Raw genomic sequence first — 26,153 nt, 5'->3', positions numbered from 1 at the left:
CGGGGCGTTCCTTATATAGGCGGCTGCTCGGCGGTGCTGTCCCACCCCAGCTCCTGTCCTGTGTCCCGGCGCCGGTCACCCACCACTTCGCAGCCATGTATCGCTATCTGGGGGAGCTCGTGTCCCGGGGCGGCGGTGCTCTGGCCTCCGCTGCAGACACTGCTCTGCCGGCCGCTGCCTCCCCGCTCCTCCGACGGTACAGTCAGGCCGTAGATCAGGAGGACGACCCCAACTTCTTCAAGATGGTGGAGGGGTTCTTCGACCGGGGCGCTGGCATTGTGGAGGACAAGCTGGTGGAGGACCTGAGGACCCGGGAGACCGAGGAGCAGAAGAGGAAGCGGGTGAAGGGCATCCTGCGGATCATCAAGCCCTGCAACCACGTCCTGAGCGTCAGCTTCCCCATCAAGAGGGACAACGGCGACTGGGAGGTGGTGGAGGGCTACCGGGCCCAGCACAGCCAGCACCGCACACCCTGCAAGGGAGGTGAGTCCCCGGCGGCGCAGCTGCTGCACCACCTCCTGCTTGTGCCGGACCTCAGCTGCTGAGCCGTCACGAGGCAGGCTGTGGGAGCTATAGGAAGAGAATCACTCCTGCTAAGTTTGAGTCTTTGTGTAACTTTCCACCCCACCCCCATAGTAACATGGCCATTCATGGACGGCTGCTCATGTGGGGGGCGCACTGACCCCAGGGCAGAGTGCTGCCCTGTGTATAGGCATGCCCTGGAATGGCTGGCCAGTGCCCGGGCATCAGATCTGCTGCTGTCAGGGGCACAGTCTGTGGGTTGGAAGCCATGCTGCTGTCTTATATAGGGGACAGACGTCACTCTGGCTCTAAATGCCCCGCTAAGAATGTGAAGGGTGATTGAAGGTTTGTCAGCCGGTGGGACATGTCCCTTACTGTCCTCTGCCAGGGATTATCCTGGGGCACCAAAACTTGTCTGCTGGAAAAATAAAAGTTTTACCCTGTATAAGTTTTGGATTGTACGGAGCTGGCGCTGGGGTGGAGGACGCGCTCGCTGATCTCACTGGATAGTCCCCGTCTTGGCGCTGTATAGATGTCTGGGGCTCAGTCCACGGCTGTACCTCCCCCTTATGAGCTCTCCGCTCATAAGTAGGCTTCATCCTACTCTCCACAAACAGAACTGGGCTCACAATCTGTACTGCGATGTGGAGTATGTTGGCGCTATAGAAGTGTCAGAATGGGTGTCGCACGTGGGCAGGCAGACAAGTAGGGTTTGCAGCAGCTGAGCGGTGGTAAGGTGGGCACAGGGTGACGGCCCTTTGGCCAGATCAGGAGGATGTCAGGTGTTACCGAAGTGCTCAGCAGCACAGGTGACTACACAATGGGCTCAGCCATGACTTTTCTGCACTAAACTTGTATGACCGGAAAGATAGCGACAATGTAATGTGGGTCTGCACAGGACCCTGGGGAACTGGAGGTTTTGGTGAACTGCAGAGCCGAAAGACCTGTTGGGCCAGTTAGAAGAATTGTAGAAACCCTATCAGATAAGCAAATTGCCCATCATAAAGCTAGGCCTGCTACATGTGAGGCAGGGGGGCTGAAGGAAGAATGAGGGATTGAGCCACCGCTGCCAAGAGTGTTTTCTCATCTTATTGCTTTTTCATTGCATCTAGAACATCAGGATGGGTGTTGGCTGGAGACTTGTCGGTTCCCAGCAAAGCACTGATGGCATGGGGCATGACTGCCATCACTATGGTCTGTAACTGTAGGAACACTGAGGCTGTGTGCCCACGTTGCAGACTTTTCCACTCAGTTTTTGAAAAATCCGCAGGTAAAATGCACTGAGTTTGCCCTGTGGATTTCCAGCGTTTTTTGTGCGGATTTCACCTAAGTTTTAACACCCAAGGATTCCTATCGAGGAGCAGGTGTAAAATGCTGCGGAATAAGCACAAAGAATTGACATGCTGCGGAAAATAAACTGCAGTGTTTCGCACGGTATTTTCTGCAGCATATGCACTGCGGATTTTGTTTTCCGTAGGTTTACATGGTACTGTAAACCGGATGGAAAACTGCTTCGAATCTGCAGGCAAATCTGCAACATGTGCTGAGAACACTGCCAAGGGATGCTTCTAATGAAGACTGATGCAGTGCCGGTTGGCATGGAGCATGGGACAGACTGGAGGGAGTGTGACTGCACTGCAATTATACACGTATGGTGAAGTGTTTAATCTACAGGGGTTCTGTACAACCTAGACAATCCCATTCTTAAGTATTTCTCCCTGTAAAATAAAAAATATATATACTCTCCTCCCACAGCAGCACTGTTCCAGCAATGCCGGGGCTCGAATGACCGTGTTATGCTGTGTGGGTCCTGCAGCCATTCTGTGGCTTCTGCACTTACATTTCTTCTGATTGTCCCTGGCAAGAGCGCAGCAGCCCAACACTGGCCACAGAATGGCTGTAGGACCCATGTGGCAGAATTGTGGCACGAACCCTGGCAGACCTGGCGCCAATATTGCAAGAACAGCATTGGAATAGGAGAGTAGGGTGTGCATTTTTAATTTTTCCAAGGGGATGACTTTAGGTATTGCTCAATTTGGGGGGTGGGGTGACGACAAGATTCCTAAATATTTCACTTGTTTGTGTTGGGAGGTTATCACTATAGTTTATTAAAGTGGCTCACTGACTTATAACACTGGCAGAATCCTGTCCCAGAATATTCAGGCCGGCTCCTAAGAGCATGTGCAGTGGGAAGGTGGCATGACCATGCATGGGGTAGCCACAGGTATCTGTCAGTGTAATAAGATTGCAGCTATTTTAATGTTCCATACTGATTATCTCTACAAACAAAGGAGTGTGAAATGTTTGTTGGCATCTAGGATTTGTCTATTCCCAGAGAACCCCGCTACCTCGGGGTAACTCTTGACTCTGCCCTGTCCTTCAAACCTCACGTCCAAGCTCTTGCCACCTCCTGTCGCCTCCAACTCAAAAATATTACCAGAATCCGTTCCTTCCTCAGCCCACAATCTACCAAAACTCTTGTGCATGCTCTCATCATCTCCTCGATTACTGCCACACCCTCCTCTGTGGCCTCCCCGCTAACTCTCTTGCACCACTCCAGTCTGTCCTCAACTCTGCTGCCCGCCTAATCCCTCTCTCCTCGCTACTCCCCTGCTTCTCCCCTCTGCAAATCCCTCCACTGGCTCCCAATCCCCCAACGAATCCAGTTCAAACCAAGACCTCCTACTCTCCTCCACACTTATTCGTTCCTCACACAATCACCTCCAAGATTTCTCCCGAATATCCCCCCATCCTCTGGAATTCCATGCCTCAACACGTCTGATTATCCACCACCCTCGGATCCTTCAGACGGAACCTGAAAACCCATCTCTTCAGGAAAGCGTACAATAACCGAGCCGCCACCTCACCACCACCAGAGCCGCCGCCGCCTCACCCCTACCTTCTGTCTCTTCCCCACTATCCCATAGAATGTAAGTCCGCAAGGACAGGGTCCTCTCCTCTCTGTACCAGTGTGTCACTGTAAACCTGTTTACTGTAAACGATATCTATAACCCGGTATGTAACCCCTTTCTCATGTACAGCACCATGGAATTAATGGTGCTATATAAATAAATAATAACCCCTTTTAAATGATGGTTTAATCAAATAGGAGGAAAGCAGTGAACACCTAGACCTCAGCATAAAAACTGCTTTGAAAACTTACAATAATATGGCTGCAGTAAAAGGGAGAGCACCGATGGGGACAGTATTGAGGCCTGTAAAGTGCTGCAGAATGTGATGACTCTGTATAAGCAACCACAATAAAGAGTAAGACCCAATGTGAGCTTGGCCAATTTAATGAAACCAAACTGAGCCACTGTTGGTCATTGTGAGAGGATGACTTTTCCACCCCGCTGTCGGCCACACATCTGATAAACCCAAACTAGTCACATGGGCTGTCTGGCCTGTGAGATTTCAGCCTCGTGGGATCTGTAGGGATCAGCTTTTACCTGCTGTACTGAGGCTACTTGCCAAAGATGCCCTGAGCATTCTAATTATCTGAAATAAAATGGATTTGACTCACAAGGGAGGCAGGTCATTTTTTACTATCTGTACTTAGTTTAATATGCAGTGTGAGACTGACTCCCTGTATAGTGTACCTGTGCTCCCATCCTGTATAAAAGTGGAGTACTGCAGCCCTCTTCTTCCACTGCAAGTTAACCCCAGTCTATGTCCAGGATCTGTCTTGATTCTGGTGCTCGGAGACTTCCTTCTATAGCTACTGACACTCCTTTCTCCCGCTTCTCAGCATGACCTCTGTTAGACCTGCAGACCATTAAACAGGTCAGACTTCTCCATGTGTAGGCTGCCAAACTGGCCTTAGCAAGACTAAAGGCCATACAGGGCTCCTCTGAAAAATTAGATCTGCAACTATCCTCTTCAGAGGTTGGGAACTAGAACTCATGTCACCTATCCGAAGTAACAATCCGAAGTCTGTATCGACACTAACTGGCCTTGCTATAGGACTTTGCACTGATGAGGGCCAAACGCCCTTAAACCTGTGTCTTCAAATAGTGTCTGGTTTGGCTTTTCTCTTAAGGGAACCGGTCACCCCCCAAAATCGAAGGTGAGCTAAGCCCACCGTCATCAGGGGCTTATCTACAGCATTCTGTAATGCTGTGGATAATCCCCCGATGTATCCTGAAAGATGAGAAAAATGTTAGATAATACTCACCTGGGCGGGCGGTCCGATCCGATGGGCTTCACCGTCCGGTCCAGGGCCTCCTATCGCCATAGGATGACGTCCTCTTCTTGTCTTCACGCTGCGGCTCCGGCGCAGGCGTACTTTGTCTGCCCTGTTGATGGCAGAGCAAAGTACTGCAGTGCTCAGGTGCTGGGCCTCTCTGACCTTTCCTGGCGCCTGCGCATTGCAGTACTTTGCTCTGCCATCAACAGGGCAGACAAAGTACGCCTGCACCGTAGCCGCAAGACAAGAGGATGTCATCCTATGAAGATGGGAGGCGCCGGACCGCGACGCCCATTGGATCGGACCGCCCCCCCCAGGTGAGTATAATCTAACCTCTTTTTCTCATCTTTCAGGTTACATCGGGGGCTTATCTACAGCATTCCAGAATGCTGTAGATAAGCCCCTGATGTCGGTGGGCTTACCTCACCATCGATTTTGGGGGTGACAGGTTCCCTTTAAGCCATGTGGAAAGGCTCTTGGAAGGGTTGATGTTGATTTCTAGGATTGACTTCCAATAGATGGCACTAGAGTTCCCCTCCTCCCTGAAGAGGCTATTTGCAGGCAGTTTGACACTGGGCTGTAGGGTGACCTCTAGTGGCCAGCACTATGGAGAAACCTCTAATAAGTTTAGACAAGATGTGTAGAAGTTGTTTTTGCAGTCCTACCTTCTTAGGGTAGGTTCACATTGCGTTAAGAGCAGCCCGTTCAACACATACGTTAACGGGCTGCTGTTAATACAATTGCCGATATATCGCTAGCGCAGATAGAGCTAGCAGATGCTCTATCTGTGCTAGCAGTGACTGACCCGGAAACGCTGCAGCCAGCGTCCCAGGGTCCGTCACTCAATGACGGCACATCGCTAGTGCATGCCCATTTTGGGCGTGCGCTAGCGATGCACCCTAAATAGAACTAAATGTCAGCGTTAACGGACTGTTACACCGCATTATGCCGTGGTGTAATGCAGTCCGTCTAACGGACTGCTAAAACGCAATGTGAACCCAGCCTTCTAGTTGGGTGTAATTCACAACGCGGTGCAGTAATGACGAGTTAGCATAAAGTTGGGATATTTGCTCTGATGACCCTGCTACCTTCCTAATTGCCAAATACTGCAGTATGGCTGTTTTTACACCAAGAATATAGTGGATGTCTGTTTCTATTACAAGGGAGTGGCAGCATTTAGTTAGGTTTATGTTGAGTGGAAAATGTTAGTGGTTGGATATAATTGGCAGTGATTCAGAGACTTTCCTTTTCCTGTGATATGTTTGCAGCTTGTGTAATGGTTACTCTTGGTAACGTTGTGCGCTTCACTTTTCTTTTGGAACAGTAGTGTTCATATGGCCGGAGCTGCAGCCTGAACGCTCCAGGTTGATTTATTACGCCGTCATGTGGAGCGTTAAAGCTGGTTTCCGTTATCATTTTTAATTTTATTTTTTTAGCAAACAAAACTGCTAACCATTCTTGCATGATATCACTTTTTTTTTTTTTTTCTCTTGCAGGTATTCGTTACAGCACAGATGTGAGTGTGGATGAAGTGAAGGCCCTGGCTTCTTTAATGACATACAAATGTGCCGTTGTAGGTAAGCTGGCCTTTTAATAAGATGATGGCTTAAAGGGGTGGTCTTAATCTAAGCTGTTTTTCTTGTCCTTCCCTACACTAACTAGTGGTCACTTTTTTTTTTTTTTTTTTTTTTTTTTTTTTTTCTTTCTACTTCATTGTTGATGACTCTTCATTTGAGAATCCCAGTGCATCAATGCTACAACCATGGAGAGTCGACCACCTTAAAGGGCCACTGTCACCCCCTCCAGCCGTTATAAACTAAAAGAGCCATCTTGTGCAGCAGTAATGCTGCATTCTAACAAGGTGGCTCTTTTAGTTTTAGGTGCATGTATTACCAAAATAAAGGGTTTTATATTTTCGCCAAAATACCTTTCTTTAGCCAGGGAGGCAGGTCCTCACCCCCCTGCTTGTAACGCCACACTGCCGTCACTCAAATCTTCAGGGGTGCCGGGCACCGCCCCCTCAGCGCTGTTTACCCATGAAAGCCGGCGCCTGCGCTGTGTATCGCTGTTTGGTGCAGGCGCAGAGAGCTCTGGCCGTCTGACGTCACAGCCAGGCTTGCAGACTGCGCGAGTGCGGCCACCCACCTTGGTAATCCCAGCCCCGCAGTGTGTTATGCATTATGCAGAGTGCGGGCCTGGGATTCACAAGCAGGGCGGCCGCACAGGCGCAGTCTGCAAGCCTGGCTGTGACGTCAGACGGCCAGAGCTCACTGCGCCTGCGCAGCACAGTAGTACACAGCGCAGGCGCCGGTTTTGAAGCGTAAACAGCGCTGAGGGGGGCGGCGACGAAAGCCCCTGAAGATTGGAGTGACGGCAGAGTACCGGTTCAAGCTGGGGAGTGAGGACCCGCCTCCCTGGCTAGAGACAGGTATTTTGGCTAACTTTGAAAACGCTTTATTTTGGGAATACTTTAACCAAAAACTAAGAGCCACCTTGTTAGAATGCAGCATTACTGCTGCACAAGATGGCTCTTTTAGTTTATAACGGCTGGAGGGGGTGACAGTGGCCCTTTAAGTTCAGGGGCTGGACTAGTCCCTGCGCAATGTTTTATGTGAACGGTTCGCTCTTGCCGGCTCAAATCAGAAATAATGAGGTGGCAACAGAGTGCACTGTCAGTGTGCGTTGTAAGACAAATACCCGGCTTGCTAGAACTACCACTGCCCCTGAAAGTGGCTTCATGAACCAGCCCCTGCCCCATAACGACGCTTCATTTGAGTGTCTCAGCATGAACTGGGATTACTATAATTTTGCTCCTAAAAGATGAGTTGGGGCTTATATTCAGGGGGCGTCTTATTTATATCCCATGAACAACCATTCATTCTTGAACAAAAAAAATATTATACAAATATAATGTCACCATGTGTGATAGAGAGGTATGCTGTCCCTGCATACCAGCCTGTCTTTTTTTTTTTTTTTTTCTTTTTTTTTTTATTTCATTTTTTTTTTTTTTTTTCCTCAGTCCCTCTAGAATTATATAGTTTCTTGACATCATGTCCTTCGGCAGTCTTAACATTGAATATAAGTGCTGGGGGACCTGGGCAATTGTCCATTAACCCCATCCTGACTGTAACTGGGGCTTATTTGTAGATTAGGGTATATTTCAGGCATTCTCCAAAAATCCTGTGAAATCATGCTAGGGTTTATTTTGGTGGAACTTGGTAGTAAAAAAAAAAGAGGATATTAAATGGTATAGCTAAAGAATTTTTGCTTAAAGTATTTTTATAAAATGGCTTTAGATTATGGGATTAAATAGGCAAATGAAAATTGCTATTTATGCGCACCCCTTGATGACCACCAATACGTCTTTTTTACTGACCTGAGATATGAGACACTATAGCTGACAACTTGCTGCATCAGCCACGATCAGTGTTGGTGCCGTCCATATCTGTTGAACTTCTTAAATGCTGCTGTTAATAGTGACTACATCATATAAATGCGTAACTGAGCATGGGGGCTTCCTATTTAACTCCATCGGTACGCAGAGGTCATGATTGTGTGGTCGTGGTGTCTGCCATGGCAATTCATGGCCAAATAGCGGCCTTGGAGTCTGCTGGTACCAACGGCCTGTTCAGAAATTGGCAACATTAGGTGGTAAAAATAGTTTTTCATTTGTCATGTTACTTTACATTAATTCCTGAAAAGCACCTGAAGGGTTAATAAACTACCTGACAGCAGTGTGTCGAGGGGTGCTATTTTTAAAATGTTAATCACATTTGGGAGTTTTCCAATATATAGAACCCCAAAAGTCACTTCAAACCTGGATAGGTCCCTTTTAAAAAAAAAAAAAAAAAAAAAAAAAAAAAAAAATTCCCTTGAACAATTACTGCTACATTTTTTAAACCTCGTAAAATGGTAACAAAATAAAATACCATTTTACAAATGGTGCTGATGTAAAGCATATGTAAACACAAAGTGACACTGGTTAGATTTCAAAAATTTGTCTCTAAGGCTGTGTGCACACGTAGCATATTTTTCGCGGTTTTTTCGCGGTTTTTCGCTATAAAACCGCAAAAAAAAAACGCTACCATTAAGCATCCTATGTAACAGAATGCATTCCGCATTTTTTGTGCACATGCTGCATTTTTTTCCTGAGCGGAATCGCATTCCAGAAAAAACCGCAGCATGTTCATTAATATTGTGGAATCGCGGCGATTCTGCAGCCATAGGAATGCATTGATCTGCTTACTTCCCGCACGGGGCTGTGCACACCATGCGGGAAGCAAGCAGATCATGTGCGGTTGGTACCCAGGGTGGAGGAGAGGAGACTCTCCTCCACGGACTGGGCACCATATAAGTGGTAAAAAATAAAAGATAGCGATATAATCGCCCTCGATGTCCCCCGCAGTCTTCCGGCCTCTCCGCTGCACGCTGCCGCTTCGGTTCCTATAGCTGCTGGGCGGTGAAGGACCTGCGATGACGTCACGGTCTTGTGATTGGTCGCGAGACCGCATGTGACTGGTCACGTGACCAATCACAAGACCGTGACGTCATCACAGGCCCTTCACCGCACAACAGCTATAGGAACGGACGCCGCTGAGGTCTGCAGGTGAGTATAACCATGTTTTTTATTTTTTTTATTATTTTTAAACATTCTATCTTTTGCTATTGATGCTGCATAGTCTGCATCTATAGTAAAAAGTTGGTCACACTTGTCAAACACTGTTTGACAAGTGTGACCAACCTGTCAGTCAGTTTTCCAAGCGATGCTACAGATCGCTTGGAAAACTCTAGCATTCTGCAAGCTAGTTTTCTGCGGGTATATGCATGCTAATTCTGCATGCGATATACCCGCGGCAGGAGGCGCAGAATTGCTGCGGAAATTTCCGCAGCAATTCTGCAATGTGTGAACTTAGCCTAAGGGTACCGTCACACAGTGCCATTTTCATCGCTACGACGGCACGATTCGTGACGTTGCAGCGTCGTATGATTATCGCTCCAGCGTCGTAGACTGCGGTCACACATTGCAATACACGGCGCTGGAGCGATAATTTCATGACGTATTTGCGATGTAGAAGCCGTTGGTTACTGTGCGCACATCGTATACAACCTGTGTCACACAATGCAATCATGCCGCCACAGCGGGACACTAGACGACGAAAGAAAGTTTCAAACGATCTGCTACGACGTACGATTCTCAGCGGGGATCCGGATCGCAGTAGCGTGTCAGACACAGCGATATCGTAAATGCATCGCTGGAACGTCACGAATCGTGCCGTCGTAGCGATGAAAATGGCACTGTGTGACGGTACCCTAAAGGGTTAACAGGTGGCATTGTATGCGCTTGTTTACATATTAGTGTGTATTTAAGTCTCCTTTTGTTTGTGTGACTAGTGTAATGTATACCCATACCTGCTCTGCAGATGCCATATCCTGTATTGTGGTTCTACTCATCAACCAGCAGATGTCCTTTCTCACCTGAATATATTGGATAGAAGGATTTGGCACATTGTATTGTGTACTGCTAAACCACCACTTGATTTAATATAAATATATATATATAATTATAATTTTCTAAAGCGAGCTTAGTGTATGATACTAAATGGTATAAAATTTAAGTAAAGCATACAGTTCGAAGCTGCTCCAACACTGCCATTGTGATGGATCACATTTGTCTTACAGAGGTTACTTCTTAGCCATCGTTCACAAATGCTATTATCTGAAGCAAAGGCAGCTAGTTGTTGCAGGGGAATTGTGGTACTTCTCAATAATTGTACACCACACACTAATTCACCACCTGCATCTCCATTAGTTCTAGGGTCATCATACTGTGCTTTTTGTAGACTCCATAGTCGCTTTGATGCTTCAGATTTTGGTAAAACTTGTATGTAATCTTTGTTTCTTTATAATGTAACTTTTTCAGATGTGCCTTTTGGAGGAGCCAAAGCTGGAGTGAAAATAAATACTAGAAATTACTCAGTAAGTGCATTATAGATAGGATATATAGATCTTTTATTTTTAATATATACATAGGTTTATTTATTTATCTTTTATTAAACAGGATGCAGAACTTGAGAAAATTACGAGAAGATTTACGATAGAACTTGCCAAGAAAGGCTTCATTGGTAAGTTGGCACATACATGGCAATGTACAGTAAACCTAAGGAGGTTGGACACTAAGGCTTAATCGGTTCAGTTCCCCTTAAGAAAAAAACCTGTGTTCCCCTCCTGCAGTAGCACTGTTCCAGAAATGTCTGCTCTTCTGTTCCTGGTGGGTGACATCACATTATTGTCATGACCTCTGGCAGCTTTTACTATTTTATCAGAGTGGACTTCTGCTCTGATGGAAAATTGAGCTGCAGCCAGTCAGTGACTGGTGATTGGCAGCAGCGGTCACATGACCCACCAAGCAGAGTGGGACGTGAATGTATAAATTGTGTAATAACTTCTGAGCCCCATATGAGATAAAAACAAGTGTTCAGCAGTTGATAACCCCTTTTTAACGTTGCATTTGGAAACCAAAAAATAAATTGTGAGACAGTTTAAATACATCATTTAAGTGTATCACTGTAGATCACAAGTGTACGGATCAAAAGACAACGACAAATGCCACCTGTAACCTGCAGCAAAATATTTACCAGTACAGATATTTATAGTAGAATTCATCCTCATCTGTAAAACAGTTGAGACCCCCACTGACCCCAGAAAACTGCAGTGAAGTTGTTACTCATCCACAATGACTATTATTCAACTTTGATCAACTACAGCTCTTTAATTTACTGTTCAAATTTTTTTTTTTTTTTGCTAAAGATCTAAGGTGTATTCCCATCTCCCAAGATCCTACCCTAATGTGTAGAAGGTGTAGTATTAGCAAATACATCCAATTAGAAATGTAGTTTAGTTTTCCTTATTCGTTATGTCTTACCTCATATGCAGACATTTCAGGACCTTAAATATACATTGTTTTGTCCACTGTCACTATATCAGTGGTCATGCATACCAGGATAGGAATGAGGGGGCCATTCCTACCAGGATGGGGTTGAGGGCACCATATATACCAGGATAGGGGATATTAAGTACAGAATTAACAACATTTCTTTTTATTCTATTTTTTTTTTTTTTTTTTTTTTCCCTAATTTCCTCATCTAAAGCCCAGGTGTCTTATGGTCGGAAAAATACGGTATTTGCTAATATTACACCTCCTACATACTGGGGTAGGATCTTGAGAAATGGGAATACCCCTTAAGTTGTATTTTCTAATTCTCCTTGCTCATGTGAGAATACATTTAAAATTTCTCCTTAAGCCCCTTTTTAAGACCAGTCTTGCATGTATGACTACTTGCATACAGGGAAACTTAAGTGAGATCAAGAGCTGATTCTGCTCTGTAAACTCTAGGTACCCACTCTTGGGGGACATGCATGCTGAGTTTTTGTATAGGAAACGAATCAGGAACTCCCTACGTTTTTCAGGAGGATTTGGGGAGTTTTCACTTGAAAAACCAGCACTGTAACTACTGCAATTGAGAAAAGTATTGCTCAAGTGCTTTCTAGTGGCCAAAAAAAAATTGGCATTAACAAAAACAGCTAATCTTTCTAATATATTTTCATTTAATATATTCGAAAGATTAGCTTTTTTTGTTGATAGCATTTTTTTATTTTTTTATTTCTAACACAAAATCATATTTTTAATTAAATTAGTTTTTTAGTTCTTTTTTTATCATGCTGAGCATGCTAAGGAACAAAATTAAAAAAAAAAAAAAACCACCAGAACACAGGCATGCTTACCTGTTCAAGGCCTCCAACAATTGCACTACCCAGGGTGCACCAGGCCCAAGTAAAGATAGCAAACAACACAGGTGCAAATAATACCGATGCAGCCAACCTACAATCAGGAATTGGCTGCTTGGAGCACCCATGCAAAAAATAGTCTGTAAGTGGCATGTTCACACAGGACTGCAAAGTATATGGTGAAAAGCCTATTAATGATGCCATAAATATAGCGGGCTAACCATGATGCATCCTGTGTGAACAGAGGCCACAGTGTACAGAGCCATCTAGGGCCCAGGCGCACCCTGGAAAAATGTACAGTGCACCAAAAACATAACAATGTATGCAAGGTATTGGTTGATATTATGGCCACAATATTGAAGCTGCCAACCCACGTCAAGGGTCCTTGTATCTTGGCAGTCCTAATCTAAAAAAACACCATTGGAGGAAAACCTCCACTAAACTCAAAAAAAAAAACACCAGAACACAGGCATGCTTACCTGTTCAAGGCCTCCAACAATTGCACTACCCAGGGTGCACCAGGCCCAAGTAAAGATAGCAAACAACACAGGTGCAAATAATACCGATGCAGCCAACCTACAATCAGGAATTGGCTGCTTGGAGCACCCATGCAAAAAAATAGTCTGTAAGTGGCATGTTCATTAATAGGCTTTTCACCATATACTTTGCAGTCCTGTGTGAACATGCCACTTACAGACTATTTTTTTGCATGGGTGCTCCAAGCAGCCAATTCCTGATTGTAGGTTGGCTGCATCGGTATTATTTGCACCTGTGTTGTTTGCTATCTTTACTTGGGCCTGGTGCACCCTGGGTAGTGCAATTGTTGGAGGCCTTGAACAGGTAAGCATGCCTGTGTTCTGGTGTTTTTTTTTTTTTGAGTTTAGTGGAGGTTTTCCTCCAATGGTGTTTTTTTAGATAAGGAACAAAATTTGCCTGGGCTGCTATGAATTGGGAACTACCCCCCCCCAAAAAAAAAAAACAAAAAAAAACAAAACAAACAAACAACAACAAAAAAAACGTATATACCATGAAATATTGTACCAATAAACTGCAGCTTTCCCACAAGAAATATGCCCTTATACTTCTTTCTGGCTTTCACAATGTGAAGACTTTTTTTTATTTCTTTTTTTAAAATGGGGAAACATACTATAATATAAACAGATACATTTTGTTAGATGCTGGGCCCTGCATTTATTAGTCTTTTACAGCACAGAGACTGGAAACTTCATCGCAACTCTGTATTCTCTGTATTGCCAGTGTGAGTGGATGGTCAGTCACTGCATGTATGTGATTCACATGCTTGCGGCCACATGCCGACTAGACATGCTTGGCCTCTCCCAATAGAAGTGTGATCGAAGCTGGATAAGTCTAGTTGGTGTGAGACTGCTGCTATACAAATCACAATACTGGGAAATCCTGAATCGCGATTCAGAAGTCTACAGTTATACATAGTGACTGAAGACTTGCCTTGCCTGGACAACCCCTTTAAACACTGGAAAGCATGACCAATTTCATTGAGCATGTCAGACGTTACACCTTCCTATACCTACTGGCTGCCTACTGATTCATGAAGGTGAATTTGGCGCTGATGGTAAGAAATTGGTTGCGCTTTGATAACGAAAGCATATGAGCAAGATGTGATACAAAATGGTGAACCTTTTTAATCCTGTCCTTTTGTTAGAATAGCTTTTACTTTTGGTGGCTCCTATAAAATGTACTTTTTTTTTTTTTTTTTTCTATGTAGGGCCTGGCATTGATGTTCCCGCTCCTGACATGAGTACTGGAGAGAGGGAGATGTCGTGGATTGCTGACACGTATGCAAACACAATTGGGTACACGGTAAGTTATTAATTTTACTTTTTTTTTAATTTATTTATTTTTTTTTATATAACCTGAAAGATATTGTGGCGTTTTCTAGCATTTTATTGCAGTGATTCCAGTTCTTCTGTTTATACATATTAGTCCATATAGAAAGAAACACATCCAAAAATTCGATATACCACAAAGACCCCCCAAGATATTATATAGGCCACAGAATGTTTAGTTCAAAAAATATAAGCTTTATTTTACATCAATAAAATTATTACATTTCTTTAGTATCCATTTTATAATGTGCAAAAGTACCTCCAATCCAAAAAACTAGTCATATATGCTTAAAATTAATAGTTATAACAATCTGACTACCTGTTGCATATATTACATGAATCTTCTTTTTTTGTCAGATCAATATTTTACTATATCTTTAGGTAAATGTACTTCAATTCCAAAGAATGCCATTATACGTAAATAAATAGCAATGCCCAAAAAGCTGCAACAGCCTAATTGAGATGATGCCTTAAATAACATCCATATATAAATAAATAGAGTAAGGCTATATGCCTTTTTGGCGTTATTCCCACAAAAGTGAAACTTATACCGAGTTTATCCTATGCATTTTGGAAGAGAAGGGAGCATGATATAAATTATCTAAACATATTTACCGTGCAAGCACATATGAACCATATATGAACCATATGGGGTTCCTGGTTCATATGTGCTTGCACGGTAAATATGTTTAGATAATTTATATCATGCTCCCTTCTCTTCCAAAATGCATAGGATAAACTCGGTATAAGTTTCACTTTTGTGGGAATAACGCCAAAAAGGCATATAGCCTTACTCTATTTATTTATATATGGATGTTATTTAAGGCATCATCTCAATTAGGCTGTTGCAGCTTTTTGGGCATTGCTATTTATTTACGTATAATGGCATTCTTTGGAATTGAAGTACATTTACCTAAAGATATAGTAAAATATTGATCTGACAAAAAAAGAAGATTCATGTAATATATGCAACAGGTAGTCAGATTGTTATAACTATTAATTTTAAGCATATATGACTAGTTTTTTGGATTGGAGGTACTTTTGCACATTATAAAATGGATACTAAAGAAATGTAATAATTTTATTGATGTAAAATAAAGCTTATATTTTTTGAACTAAACATTCTGTGGCCTATATAATATCTTGGGGGGTCTTTGTGGTATATTCCAGTTCTTCTGTATCAGAGTAGTGGAGTGGTACATATTATTACAGGTGACTATGAATAGGGTCGAAGTCTATTGTCTCAAAAAAACACACTTGAAATCTAGTGCCACTAATTAGAAGTAGCAGTCATAAGTCAACCTCATCCCTATAACTAAAGGCTGAGTCACACATAACGATTTCGTTAACGATATCGTTGCAACGTCCCGCTAACGATCTCGTTATGTGTGACAGCGACCAACGATCAGGTCCCTGCTGAGAGATCGTTGGTCGATGGGAATGATCAGGACCTTTTTTTTTGGTCGCTGATCACCCGCTGTCATCGCTGGATCGGCGTGTGTGACGCCAATCCAGCGATGTGTTCACTTGTAACCAGGGTAAATATCGGGTTACTAAGCGCAGGGCCACGCTTAGTAACCCGATATTTACCCTGGTTACCATTGTAAAAGTTAAAAAAAACACAGTACATACTCACATTCTGATGTCTGTCATGTCCCCCGCCGGCGTCCACAGGGTTAAAACTGCTTTCGGCAAGAGCGCTGCTAATATGCATGCGCTGCTGCCGAGAGCTTCCCTGCACTGACTGTCAGCGCCGGCCGTAAAGCAGAGCACAGCGGTGACATCACCGCTGTTACTGCCGGCGCTGACACATTCAGTGCAGGGAAGCTCTCGGCAGCAGCGCGTGCATATTAGCAGCGCTCTTGCCGAAAGCAGTTTTAACCCTGTGGACGCCGGCGGGGGACATGACAGACATCAGAATGTGAGTATGTACTGTGTTTTTTTTAACTTTTACAATGGTAACCAGGGTAAATATCGGGTTACTAAGCGCGGCCCTGCACTTAGTAACCCGATGTTTACCCTGGTTACCCGGGTGCTGCAGGGGGACTTCGACATCGTTGAAGACAGTTTCAACGATGTCGAAGTCGTTCCCCTGGTCGCTGGAGAGAGCTGTCTGTGTGACAGCTCCCCAGCGACCACACAACGACTTACCAACGATCACGGCCAGGTCGTATCGCTGGTCGTGATCGTTGGTAAGTCGTTTAGTGTAACTCCAGCTTTACTTGCTACATGGGTAAGGATAAAAGCCAAACTGAAATCTGGAAGCCTTGTGACATGGCTCACTATGGGGTCAATATTGACTTTTGGGATTGCTACTTTTCATGGATGGCACTAGATTTGAAGTCTTCTTTGAAGAGGCACTTTGCATATTTCTCAGAGGAGCTTTGCATGGCCTAGAAGTCTCCTTACACTGGCATGTCAGACTCTACCCCTTAGACTTCATGTTGGAAAGAATGATGTGAGTTTTGCTTCTTGTTGCTTATACGGCAGCATCATATCCCATACTGCTATTACAGAGCTTGCAATTGTCCCTTATTGAGATGCAGTTGAATTTCCATCATTCACTCATACGTACCAATTAACCTATCTGCTTCTTTGTCCTTCGACCAGCGCAACAATGCTGTACACTGATTAACCCAAAATGTAAAAATAACCAAAACATTGATCCTTTTTGACTGGGCTGTATATTGACCACAATGGCCGTACCAATATATCAAAGTAAAACTGATGTACTGCTGTGCAGGCTGACATTATAACTTGCTGATCTTTGCCCTTTCTCACAACTGAATTTTGCTTGGGTATCTCGAAGTAATTCTGTAGTTGTCATGTAACAACTTGCAGACCACCCATAGACTCTGAACACCAAGGCAGTCAGAGCAATAATCAGCAGTGACATTCTAGCATGTCCGTCAAAGTAAGCTGCTGCACAAAGTGCCGGTTGTAGGAAATGCAAGACATCCACAGGGAAGGCAGAGATTACCATATCTGCTTTTTTGATTGCTGTAATACATGGCACTGGAAAGGCTAACAGCTGTTCCTTCTCCAGACCCACTGGCCCTGCAATCTTTGGGTGATGGGAGGGAGCAGGAATCTGGGATAAGGTCTACCATGCAGCAAATAGGTTGAAAGTCCCCTGTAACTGTGACTAATATAATGGCCCCAGTTACAGGACATGTCTGATTTAAAAATAAAAATTGAAATGCCTCGAAATATCTGCCCCCCATAAGATTAGGTAACTATGTATCACATGATTAAATAACAAGCTGGAAAAATAAGGAGAAAATAAAAGCTATTGCCTTAAAGGGAACCTGTCACCACGTTTTTGGAAGATGGGATAAAAATAGCGTTAAATAGGGGCAGAGGTGGGCGTTACATTAGTGTGTGTGTTATGCGTTTATTACCCACCTAAGTTGCCGAAATAACTTTGCAAAGTCTCCGTTTTCGCCTGTCAATCAGGCTGGTCAGGTCACATGGGCGTGGTGTCTTCACCCAGATTTGGCGTAGTTTTCTGTTGGTGGCGTAGTGGTGTGCGCATGCCCAAAGTCCGGAATCCTCTTCCAGGGGATTTAAAATAGCGCGGTGTTCGTTATTGCATTGGTGATCGGTGGGCGCGGCCATCTTCCTTTGGCCGCGCGTGCGCAGAAGCGGCGCTCTGCTGGCCGCGGCTTCAGGAAAATGGCCGCGGGATGCCGCGCGTGCGCAGATGGATATCGCGGCGGCCATTTTCCTGAAGCCGCGGCCAGCAGAGCGCCGCTTCTGCGCACGCGCGGCCAAAGGAAGATGGCCGCGCCCACCGATCACCAATGCAATAACGAACACCGCGCTATTTTAAATCCCCTGGAAGAGGATTCCGGACTTTGGGCATGCGCACACCACTACGCCACCAACGGAAAACTACGCCAAATCTGGGGGAAGACAACGCCCATGCGACCTGACCAGCCTGATTGACAGGCGAAAACGGAGACTTTGCAAAGTTATTTCGGCAACTTAGGTGGGTAATAAACGCATAACACACACACTAATGTAACGCCCACCTCTGCCCCTATTTAACGCTATTTTTATCCCATCTTCCAAAAACGTGGTGACAGGTTCCCTTTAAAGTGAAAAATCATAAAAATTAAGCCACACCTCACAAAAATCCCAAACTGTATTCGGTCTAGAATAGGGGAAAATGGCCTGCTCTGAAATGGTTAAATTTGATCTAATGGTGAAGACTAAATTTCTTTTCGATTTTTCTCCTCCTCATTGTTAGGATATTAATGCACATGCTTGTGTAACTGGAAAACCCATCAGCCAAGGAGGCATTCATGGGCGGATCTCGGCGACAGGACGTGGGGTCTTTCACGGGATCGAAAATTTTATAAATGAGGCATCGTACATGAGTCTGTTGGGAATGACCCCAGGTTTTGGTGATAAGACTTTTGTTATACAGGTAAATACTTAAACTTGTAAATTATTATTAGAAATAAAAATTAAAAATAATAAATGGCTTGTGGTGATTGTTAAATTTATTATTTTTTTTCCCATGAACAGCAATCTCACTGACATGCTTTGTTTTTCCCAGGGGTTTGGTAATGTAGGTCTACATTCAATGCGCTATCTTCATCGCTTTGGTGCCAAATGTGTCGGCATTGGTGAAATAGATGGAACGATCTGGAATCCAGATGGCATTGACCCCAAAGAGCTTGAAGACTATAAGCTGGTTAGTTGCCACTTGTTAGATATTAATCGTCCAGGGTGCGCAGTCTACATTTCTATAGGGTTTCTGACCAGTAGTTTTACATATGGCTGCACATATCAGCTAGTTGGCGAGGGTGCCAGTTGTTGCACAGTGACCAATCAATGTATAGGTTCTAACTCTTAGGCTGTGCACACGTTGCGGATTTTTCGTGTTTTTTCGCTTTAAAAACACAAACGCATACATCATGCATCCCATCATTTAGAATGCATTCTGCTATTTTTGTGCACATGATGCATTTTTTTTTCCGTGTAAATGCAGCATGTTCATTAATTTTGCGGATTTCCCACTATATCATTGCATTGGGAAATCTCCGGGAAAAAAAAACGCACAAACGCGTCAAAACCACAAAAAAGTGTGCACATAGCCTTAGTCCCAAGCAACAACTCCCCATCTCCTTGTATCTACATGTAGCCCTGTGTGTATGTTTGCCCTAACAATGCAGTGTGCGGTTACAGCAGAAGTGTTAGGCTATGTGCACACGTTGCAGATTTGGATGCAGAACTTTCTGCACAAAATCTGCATCTCCTGGCAGAAAACGCAGCTGCGTTTTTGATGTGTTTTTTTGCACTGAGTTTTTACCACTGCGGATTTCCATTAATGGAGGGGTGCAGAAACGCACAAAAGTGACATGCACTTCTTTGAAATCTGCAGCGTTTCTGCGCGGATTTTTCTGCACCATGTGCACAGCTTTTTTTTTTTTTTACATTGACTTACATTGTACTGTAAATCACAGTGCAGATCTGCAGCGTTTCTGCAGCAGAAAATAAAGCTGCAGATCTGCACTAAATCTGCACCGTGTGCACACAGCCTAAGTCAGCAACGTTAACCTTTCTGATCTAGCAAACCTCACGATGTACAGTACATTGTGGCTGTAGGTTTGTGGGCTGCACTCTGTATATGGCAGCTGAATTCTGTACTTTCCAATCACGAGGCATTGCCTGCAGCGATAGTGAAGCACAAACACAATGCTAACCCATGGATGCCATGGTCAGTTGTGACCACATGATCTAGGCAGATATCAATGTACGGGCTCCCTCTGTTGCCCTCGTTTGCACCCAACATGATTGTGGGTTTTCAAGGGTTGAACAAAGGACCCCCCGCCTGCCAAGGCACAGCCTAAAAGACTTAGCAGATGGCCTTTAAAGGGGTCTTCTGGTTTCTGAAAAGCTTTGTCTCCAAGTGCAGGTTGTTTAGTTTTTGTTTAGGTTTGCATTTTTTTTGTTTATTTACCCCAAATGGGCTCAGTAATATGGTTAGTGGCAGATTGCTATACTGCTTTACAATTTCAGTGACTCGCCTCCACCCTATCAAGTTGACAGAATAAAGCAGAGGGCGCCATTAGCCCTAGCTTCCTGTAAAACATTGCATGACTCCTCATTACCACAGGGTGGCAGTGTAATCCAGGCTTTCGTGCTATCCTTGTTAAATGGTGCTCCTACACTTGATGTCCCTGGTAGAATTGAGATGCATCTATCGACTTGACAACTGTTAGAATTCAGCTGAGCTGGCGATCAGTTGTAGTCAGGCCACTGAAGAACCTGGTTTTGTCACCAGGGTAGGTGCAGAGCTCTAGCTGTAGTCCTAATTTAATAGTTTAATATGAGGTGTAGTGTCCATATGATGGGTGACCATGTAACGCCTGAGATCAGTGATCAGGGCAGTAGATTTTCTTTATTCATGCCAATTTATTGCTTGTTAATAATTGTAAATATTTACAAATCAAATGTCATTATTCTACCAGCAACACGGGACAATTGTTGGGTTCCCCAAAGCCCAGCCATATGATGGGAACATTCTGGAAGCGGACTGTGACATCCTCATCCCAGCAGCCAGTGAGAAGCAGCTGACCAAGTCTAATGCCCACAGAATTAAAGCAAAGGTGCAGTGATGCCGTCCACTTCTGACACCTAACTCCCAGCGGCTCTCCTCTTTACTAAGATGTTGTTTTGCTTTAAATCATTAGATTATTGCAGAGGGAGCCAATGGCCCTACAACTCCTGAAGCCGATAAAATCTTCCTTGAGAGAAATATTATGGTGATTCCAGTAAGTATGTCAGAAGTAACACTTCATGAATATCTCACAATTCGTTTTGCAATGTGTCTGACCGTACAGAACTTATGGCATTTATTAAGATGAGAGCATTTATACCTTCATATGATCATGAAAGGCACGGTGTGCTCAGCTGCGGAACCAATCCTTCAGTAGTGGGAGGTATTTCCTGCGTTAGTTGGGAGCATGCATGCATAGCCTAAAGATCCAAGCAGTAGAAGACTACTGCAGAAAGGCTGGCTTCAGTAAGTCCCTGGCTGTCACGTCTACCCATCCACACCATTGTATCCAATCATTAGGAGGGAAGAGCACCTTTAAGCGAACCTGTCATCAGGATTGTGCTCGTAAACTACAGACAGTGTCAGGTCGACGCAGTTATACTGATTAGAATGTACCTTGGTTTATATTTGTCTTGTGGTTGTTGTTTAACCCCTTCACAAAATTCGCCGTACATGTACTGTGCAACTCGTGTCTCCCCCTTTGATGTGGGCTCTGGCGGTGAGCCCACCTTTCCTGGCACATGTCAGCTGTTTAGAACAGCTGACACATTCCTGGAACAGCTGTGGGTGGAATCGCAATCCACCTGTGGCTGTTAACCAAATGGTGCCGTCAAACTCAGACAGCGGTATTTAACGCACGCTTCCAAAAACCCCACCCATCAGTAACCCCTGTCACATGATTGCAGGTCACCGATGGATCAGCATGACAAGCAGAGGTCCTGCAGACTACTATGGTTGTCAAAGCCGGTGGTCGGTGCTCATAGCAAGTGAGCACTTCTACTGCATACAGGCGATATATATTTACTATTTTTAAAAACTTTTTCAAGTCGCCCCATTCAAAATAAAAATCAAACGTACACATTCTGCATTCAGAATCTCCCATTTGATCAATCTAAAAAAATAAATAAAAATTAACCTGATCGCTAAACGATGTAACGAGAAAAAAAATTCAGAATGCCAGAATTGCCTTTTTTTTTTTCTTCAACAAAATGGTGCCCCGAACCTGACAGCCAGCCTCAATGTAGAGCCAGTGTCAGTCAGAATAGGGGACACGGTTACAGCAGCCACTCTGTATACTTTGTGACTGAACCTGTGCCGCCCCCGCCCTTATGACTGAATGCTGGCGGGGAGAATAAAGATTGTTTTCTCCCCCATGTGTGCAGAGGCTGGGTATCCTCATAATGCTGTACACCTGTAGATTAACCGTGCATCTGCAGGTTTACAGCATTCTTTCTGGTGACAGGTTCCCTTTAATGGAACAACTCCATGGACACTATATGCACGGAGTGCCTGAAGTTTGCTCTCCTGTCACGGTTACATCACAGCACTATACGATTGTGCGATGGTAGTCCCGGCCAAAGCTGCCATGTAATGCTAGCCTTAGCCGTTGAGCTGGTTTACGGATTTGAGCAATTTTCCCATACAATGGACATTGGAAAACTTTCTATTTCTCCTCTAACAGGACTTGTATCTGAACGCTGGAGGTGTTACAGTGTCTTACTTTGAGTGGCTGAAGAATCTTAATCATGTAAGCTATGGAAGGCTGACCTTCAAATATGAGCGGGATTCCAACTACCACTTGCTCAGTACGTACTTCTAATCCCTATTTAGTCTGACCACAAGAGGGTAACGTGTGCATTAACAATGTCTTCTGTTTAATTTTTAGTGTCTGTCCAGGAAAGCTTGGAGAGAAAGTTTGGGAAACATGGTGGATCCATTCCTGTGGTGCCTACTGCCGAGTTCCAGGCTAGAATATCTGTAAGAGCCTTCTGCACATGTGGAAATGATTTGCACTGACATACTACAGAGATCATAAGAGAAACTCAGACATGTGATGTGCAATAAAATCAATTGTAGTACCAGAATTATTCATTACTTTCGTGTCCAAAAATGCCAAGTATTCAGAGTGATTATTGGCTAACCTGAATGTTTGCAGGCAGCCAGGTTTACAGATTGCAAATATAATCCTTCCGGTTATCCAATAAAGGCATCACTGCTAGAAGACTTGTCATTTTTGGGCATAAATGTACATGGATATATCTAATAAATGAAATTTCATTCAAATTCATTTTGCTAGGTTACATTTACAGCTGGAAATACAAGTTTTATTTTCAGCATAGGTCAGTTTAACTTGTCATTGTTGTGCAGAAATGCCACAATGTTTTAAAGGGAATCTGTCACCCTGAACACAGTCCAATCTGCAGGGGGTGTGAAGTACATTGATTATATAGGTGTTCATATAACTTGTGTTTAAACCTTTTTTTGTTTCTATGATTTTAGGACCGCCTACTGGACCAATCAGCGATTGACAGCTATATACTCTTATGTAAAGAAAGCTGTCTGTCACTGATCAGAACTCACTAGGCCAAAAATCCCAGAAAGAGGTTTAAATAATGAAGTCACAGGTTATCCTGAGTCTTTTCTCACAATAACTGTATATCATCTGCAGGGGAAGCCAAGTAGAATTGGACTGCATTTTCATGCTCACAGGTTCCCTTTAAACTGCTTACTTTTGAGGCTGAGTGACAGTTTAGTTTCAAACCAGAGAGTGCAGCAGCCCTAAGATATGTACAAACATGAACTAAAGAATTTAAAGAATTTTAGCTGTTGGCACTTGTAATTTTAATTGAAAAAAAAAAAAAAATCATAGAAAATTTTTTTAACATTTCACAATATCCTTAGTAATAATGTCAAACCAGATTTTATTTATTTTTTTAATTGATCTATTCTTACTCATACATTAATGACCTAACTCAGGATGTGACGGATGTATAAGATTATGGGTCTACAAATGGGATGTGCAGTGATCTCTGGAATGGGGCCATACACCATGGTCAGTGGTGAGATGGTTGGCATTCCCGTGCATTGCTCATCTGCTGGTTTATGGCATATCTGGCTATGCCAGGTGTATAAGGTGGTACTCTCCATGTTCAAAGCTCTGGAGCTAGTATTTCTTGGAGAGTAATGGTTCTTTCTATTCTATACAAACTTGGACATATACCATAATTCATCCTTAAATTTAACATGCTGTTTTTCTGTACAGGGTGCTTCTGAAAAAGATATTGTTCACTCTGGATTGGCTTATACCATGGAACGGTCTGCAAGAGTAAGTTGAAAAATAATATAGTAAAGCTTAAATTCCCCAAGGAAAGATATTGTAGTAAAGCGCACAGCAGTGAGAAGTGAGATCTTGTGGCCTAAAGCCATTGTGTCACACAATGAAGGCTGTCACACCGTGTGACCACTCCTGACCATGGGACTGTGCTGTGTACACTGCTGTGTATTGTAGGCAATGGATATTAAATCGAAACGAGTGCTGCTACTTCTTGCTCGGGGCAGCACAATCACAATATGGGAATAGACTGCATGTGAAAGTCTTTACTGGCACAATCTACTGTGGCACCAGGGGGTGCTATAAATGTAGTAAGTTGACACTGACTGTAGCATTGTTGCTAGATGTAACTGTTGCACTTTCCTTTTTTCTTTCAGCAAATCATGCGCACTGCGATGAAGTACAACCTTGGCTTGGACCTGAGAACTGCTGCCTATGTAAATGCCATTGAGAAAGTATTCAAGGTGTACAACGAGGCTGGCCTGACCTTCACATAAACTAGGCGGCCACCTGGATTCTCATCCACCCCCTCCATATCAGAAAGATATCACACACAAGTTTACATATAACCACAAGACTTCATTTGTTTTCCACCTCGCTCATCATAGAGGATCCTACATCTAAATGCTTCCATCCATGTATTTTTATTTTATACATGTATTTTCTTAAACTTTACACCAGTGGTGTAGACCTGATAAATGACACTTGCAAAGATGTTGTAGACCCTTGTAAGTATTGCCATGGTCATTGGCTATAGGGTTATTTTGGTTTCTCACATTTTTGGACCCTCTGAGATACATCACCACTTTGAACCCAATTTTGAAATGGCTGTCATTCAGTTTAATGTTAATTTTACCAGGCCATTGTGTATTTGTGACAAAGTAAAGTCTGTACCAAGTGGGGGACTGCATGTGTGGATCTTTTGGTTTTTGCAAAGCCCTTAAATCAGTGCATTTGTTAGGAAAAAATGGAAAAGGCCCTAGGTAGAGTGTTTCAGGGGAGTCTTTCAATGACTTATTTGCACATTAATCTCTGCTGGCCTCCTTTAACCTATGCTGCTGACATCTCCTTTTTTTCATTATTCTGTTCCATCTGTAAAGTTAGTATTTTACTATAGGGATTACTTCCTGTAAATGGGCACTTAAGACTAAGTCCAACATATTACACTTTTTTTTTCTTTTTTATAGTCTTGTCATTTTTCTGTGTGCTTTAAGGTGATTTGTTCTGGATTAACAGTTAAGTTTGTTTGTTTTTATATTGACATTTCAATGGTTTTTAGTCTATTTTTGCACTGAGCAATCTTGTTTTGCATAAGTAGCAGTTAACAGCGATGTGTCTTAATCTTCCATCAATGTCTGGAACAATTTGCCTAAGTATTGTACTTTTTTTTTTTTTTTTCTCCTTCTTATGCCTTACATTAACAAAGTTTTTTTTTTTTTTTTTTTTTTTTTTTTTTTAAATCAAAACTGCCACTGTAGTTCCAAAGAGATTTGTCAGACTATAGAAATTTGTAACCGCATGACAAATGATCAAATACTATATTAAAATTCCTCCTTTACAAAATAATTGTTTGTGTTTTGTTTTTTGTTGTGGTTTTTTTAATTACTTTTATGAATGAAGAACTCAAGCCAAAAAAAGTAGGTAGTCAATACTGGAAAATGTGCTATATATGGGATCTGGAAATCACTGAGGGCTCGCTCATCACTACTGTTCGCTCATGTGAAAGAATCTCCAGTTATACTAATGACACTCGGCTCAGATTGTGATCTGAGTCGCCTTAATGTGATCCAATTAGAACACATGAGAGAATCATCACAGATGCGGAGGAGAAGATGGAGAACTTAACTTCTCCATTGTCTGAGCGTACATCAGACTGCACTTTGACATCCGAAT

The 26,153-nt window shown here is 43.5% G+C and overlaps 1 protein-coding gene across 1 annotated transcript; it reads left to right on the top strand.

Annotated features, from left to right (window-relative positions):
* On the top strand, nucleotides 1-25,823 carry LOC143770081 (glutamate dehydrogenase, mitochondrial). Its single transcript, XM_077259329.1, has 13 exons — nucleotides 1-483; nucleotides 6,205-6,285; nucleotides 10,629-10,684; nucleotides 10,767-10,830; nucleotides 14,238-14,332; nucleotides 18,611-18,790; nucleotides 18,923-19,060; nucleotides 20,841-20,978; nucleotides 21,063-21,143; nucleotides 22,611-22,734; nucleotides 22,815-22,906; nucleotides 24,192-24,254; nucleotides 24,638-25,823. Exons 1-13 carry the CDS (start codon nucleotides 96-98, stop codon nucleotides 24,755-24,757), a joined length of 1,620 nt encoding a protein of 539 aa, XP_077115444.1. The 5' UTR covers nucleotides 1-95; the 3' UTR covers nucleotides 24,758-25,823.
* Nucleotides 25,824-26,153: the final 330 nt, after the last annotated feature.

This window comes from Ranitomeya variabilis, chromosome 4 (genome assembly GCF_051348905.1).
Source record: "Ranitomeya variabilis isolate aRanVar5 chromosome 4, aRanVar5.hap1, whole genome shotgun sequence".
Lineage (NCBI taxonomy): Eukaryota > Metazoa > Chordata > Amphibia > Anura > Dendrobatidae > Ranitomeya > Ranitomeya variabilis.
This window is presented reverse-complemented; position numbering and strand designations above follow the sequence as displayed.

Excerpts from the sequence above, each read along its gene's own strand:
- LOC143770081 (XM_077259329.1), top strand. The coding sequence starts at position 96 with ATGTATCGCTATCTGGGGGAGCTCGTGTCCCGGGGCGGCGGTGCTCTG. Across the intron at positions 6,286-10,628 it reads ATACAAATGTGCCGTTGTAG|ATGTGCCTTTTGGAGGAGCC; the intron begins GTAAGCTGGCCT and ends TAACTTTTTCAG. Across the intron at positions 24,255-24,637 it reads CCATGGAACGGTCTGCAAGA|CAAATCATGCGCACTGCGAT; the intron begins GTAAGTTGAAAA and ends TTTTTCTTTCAG.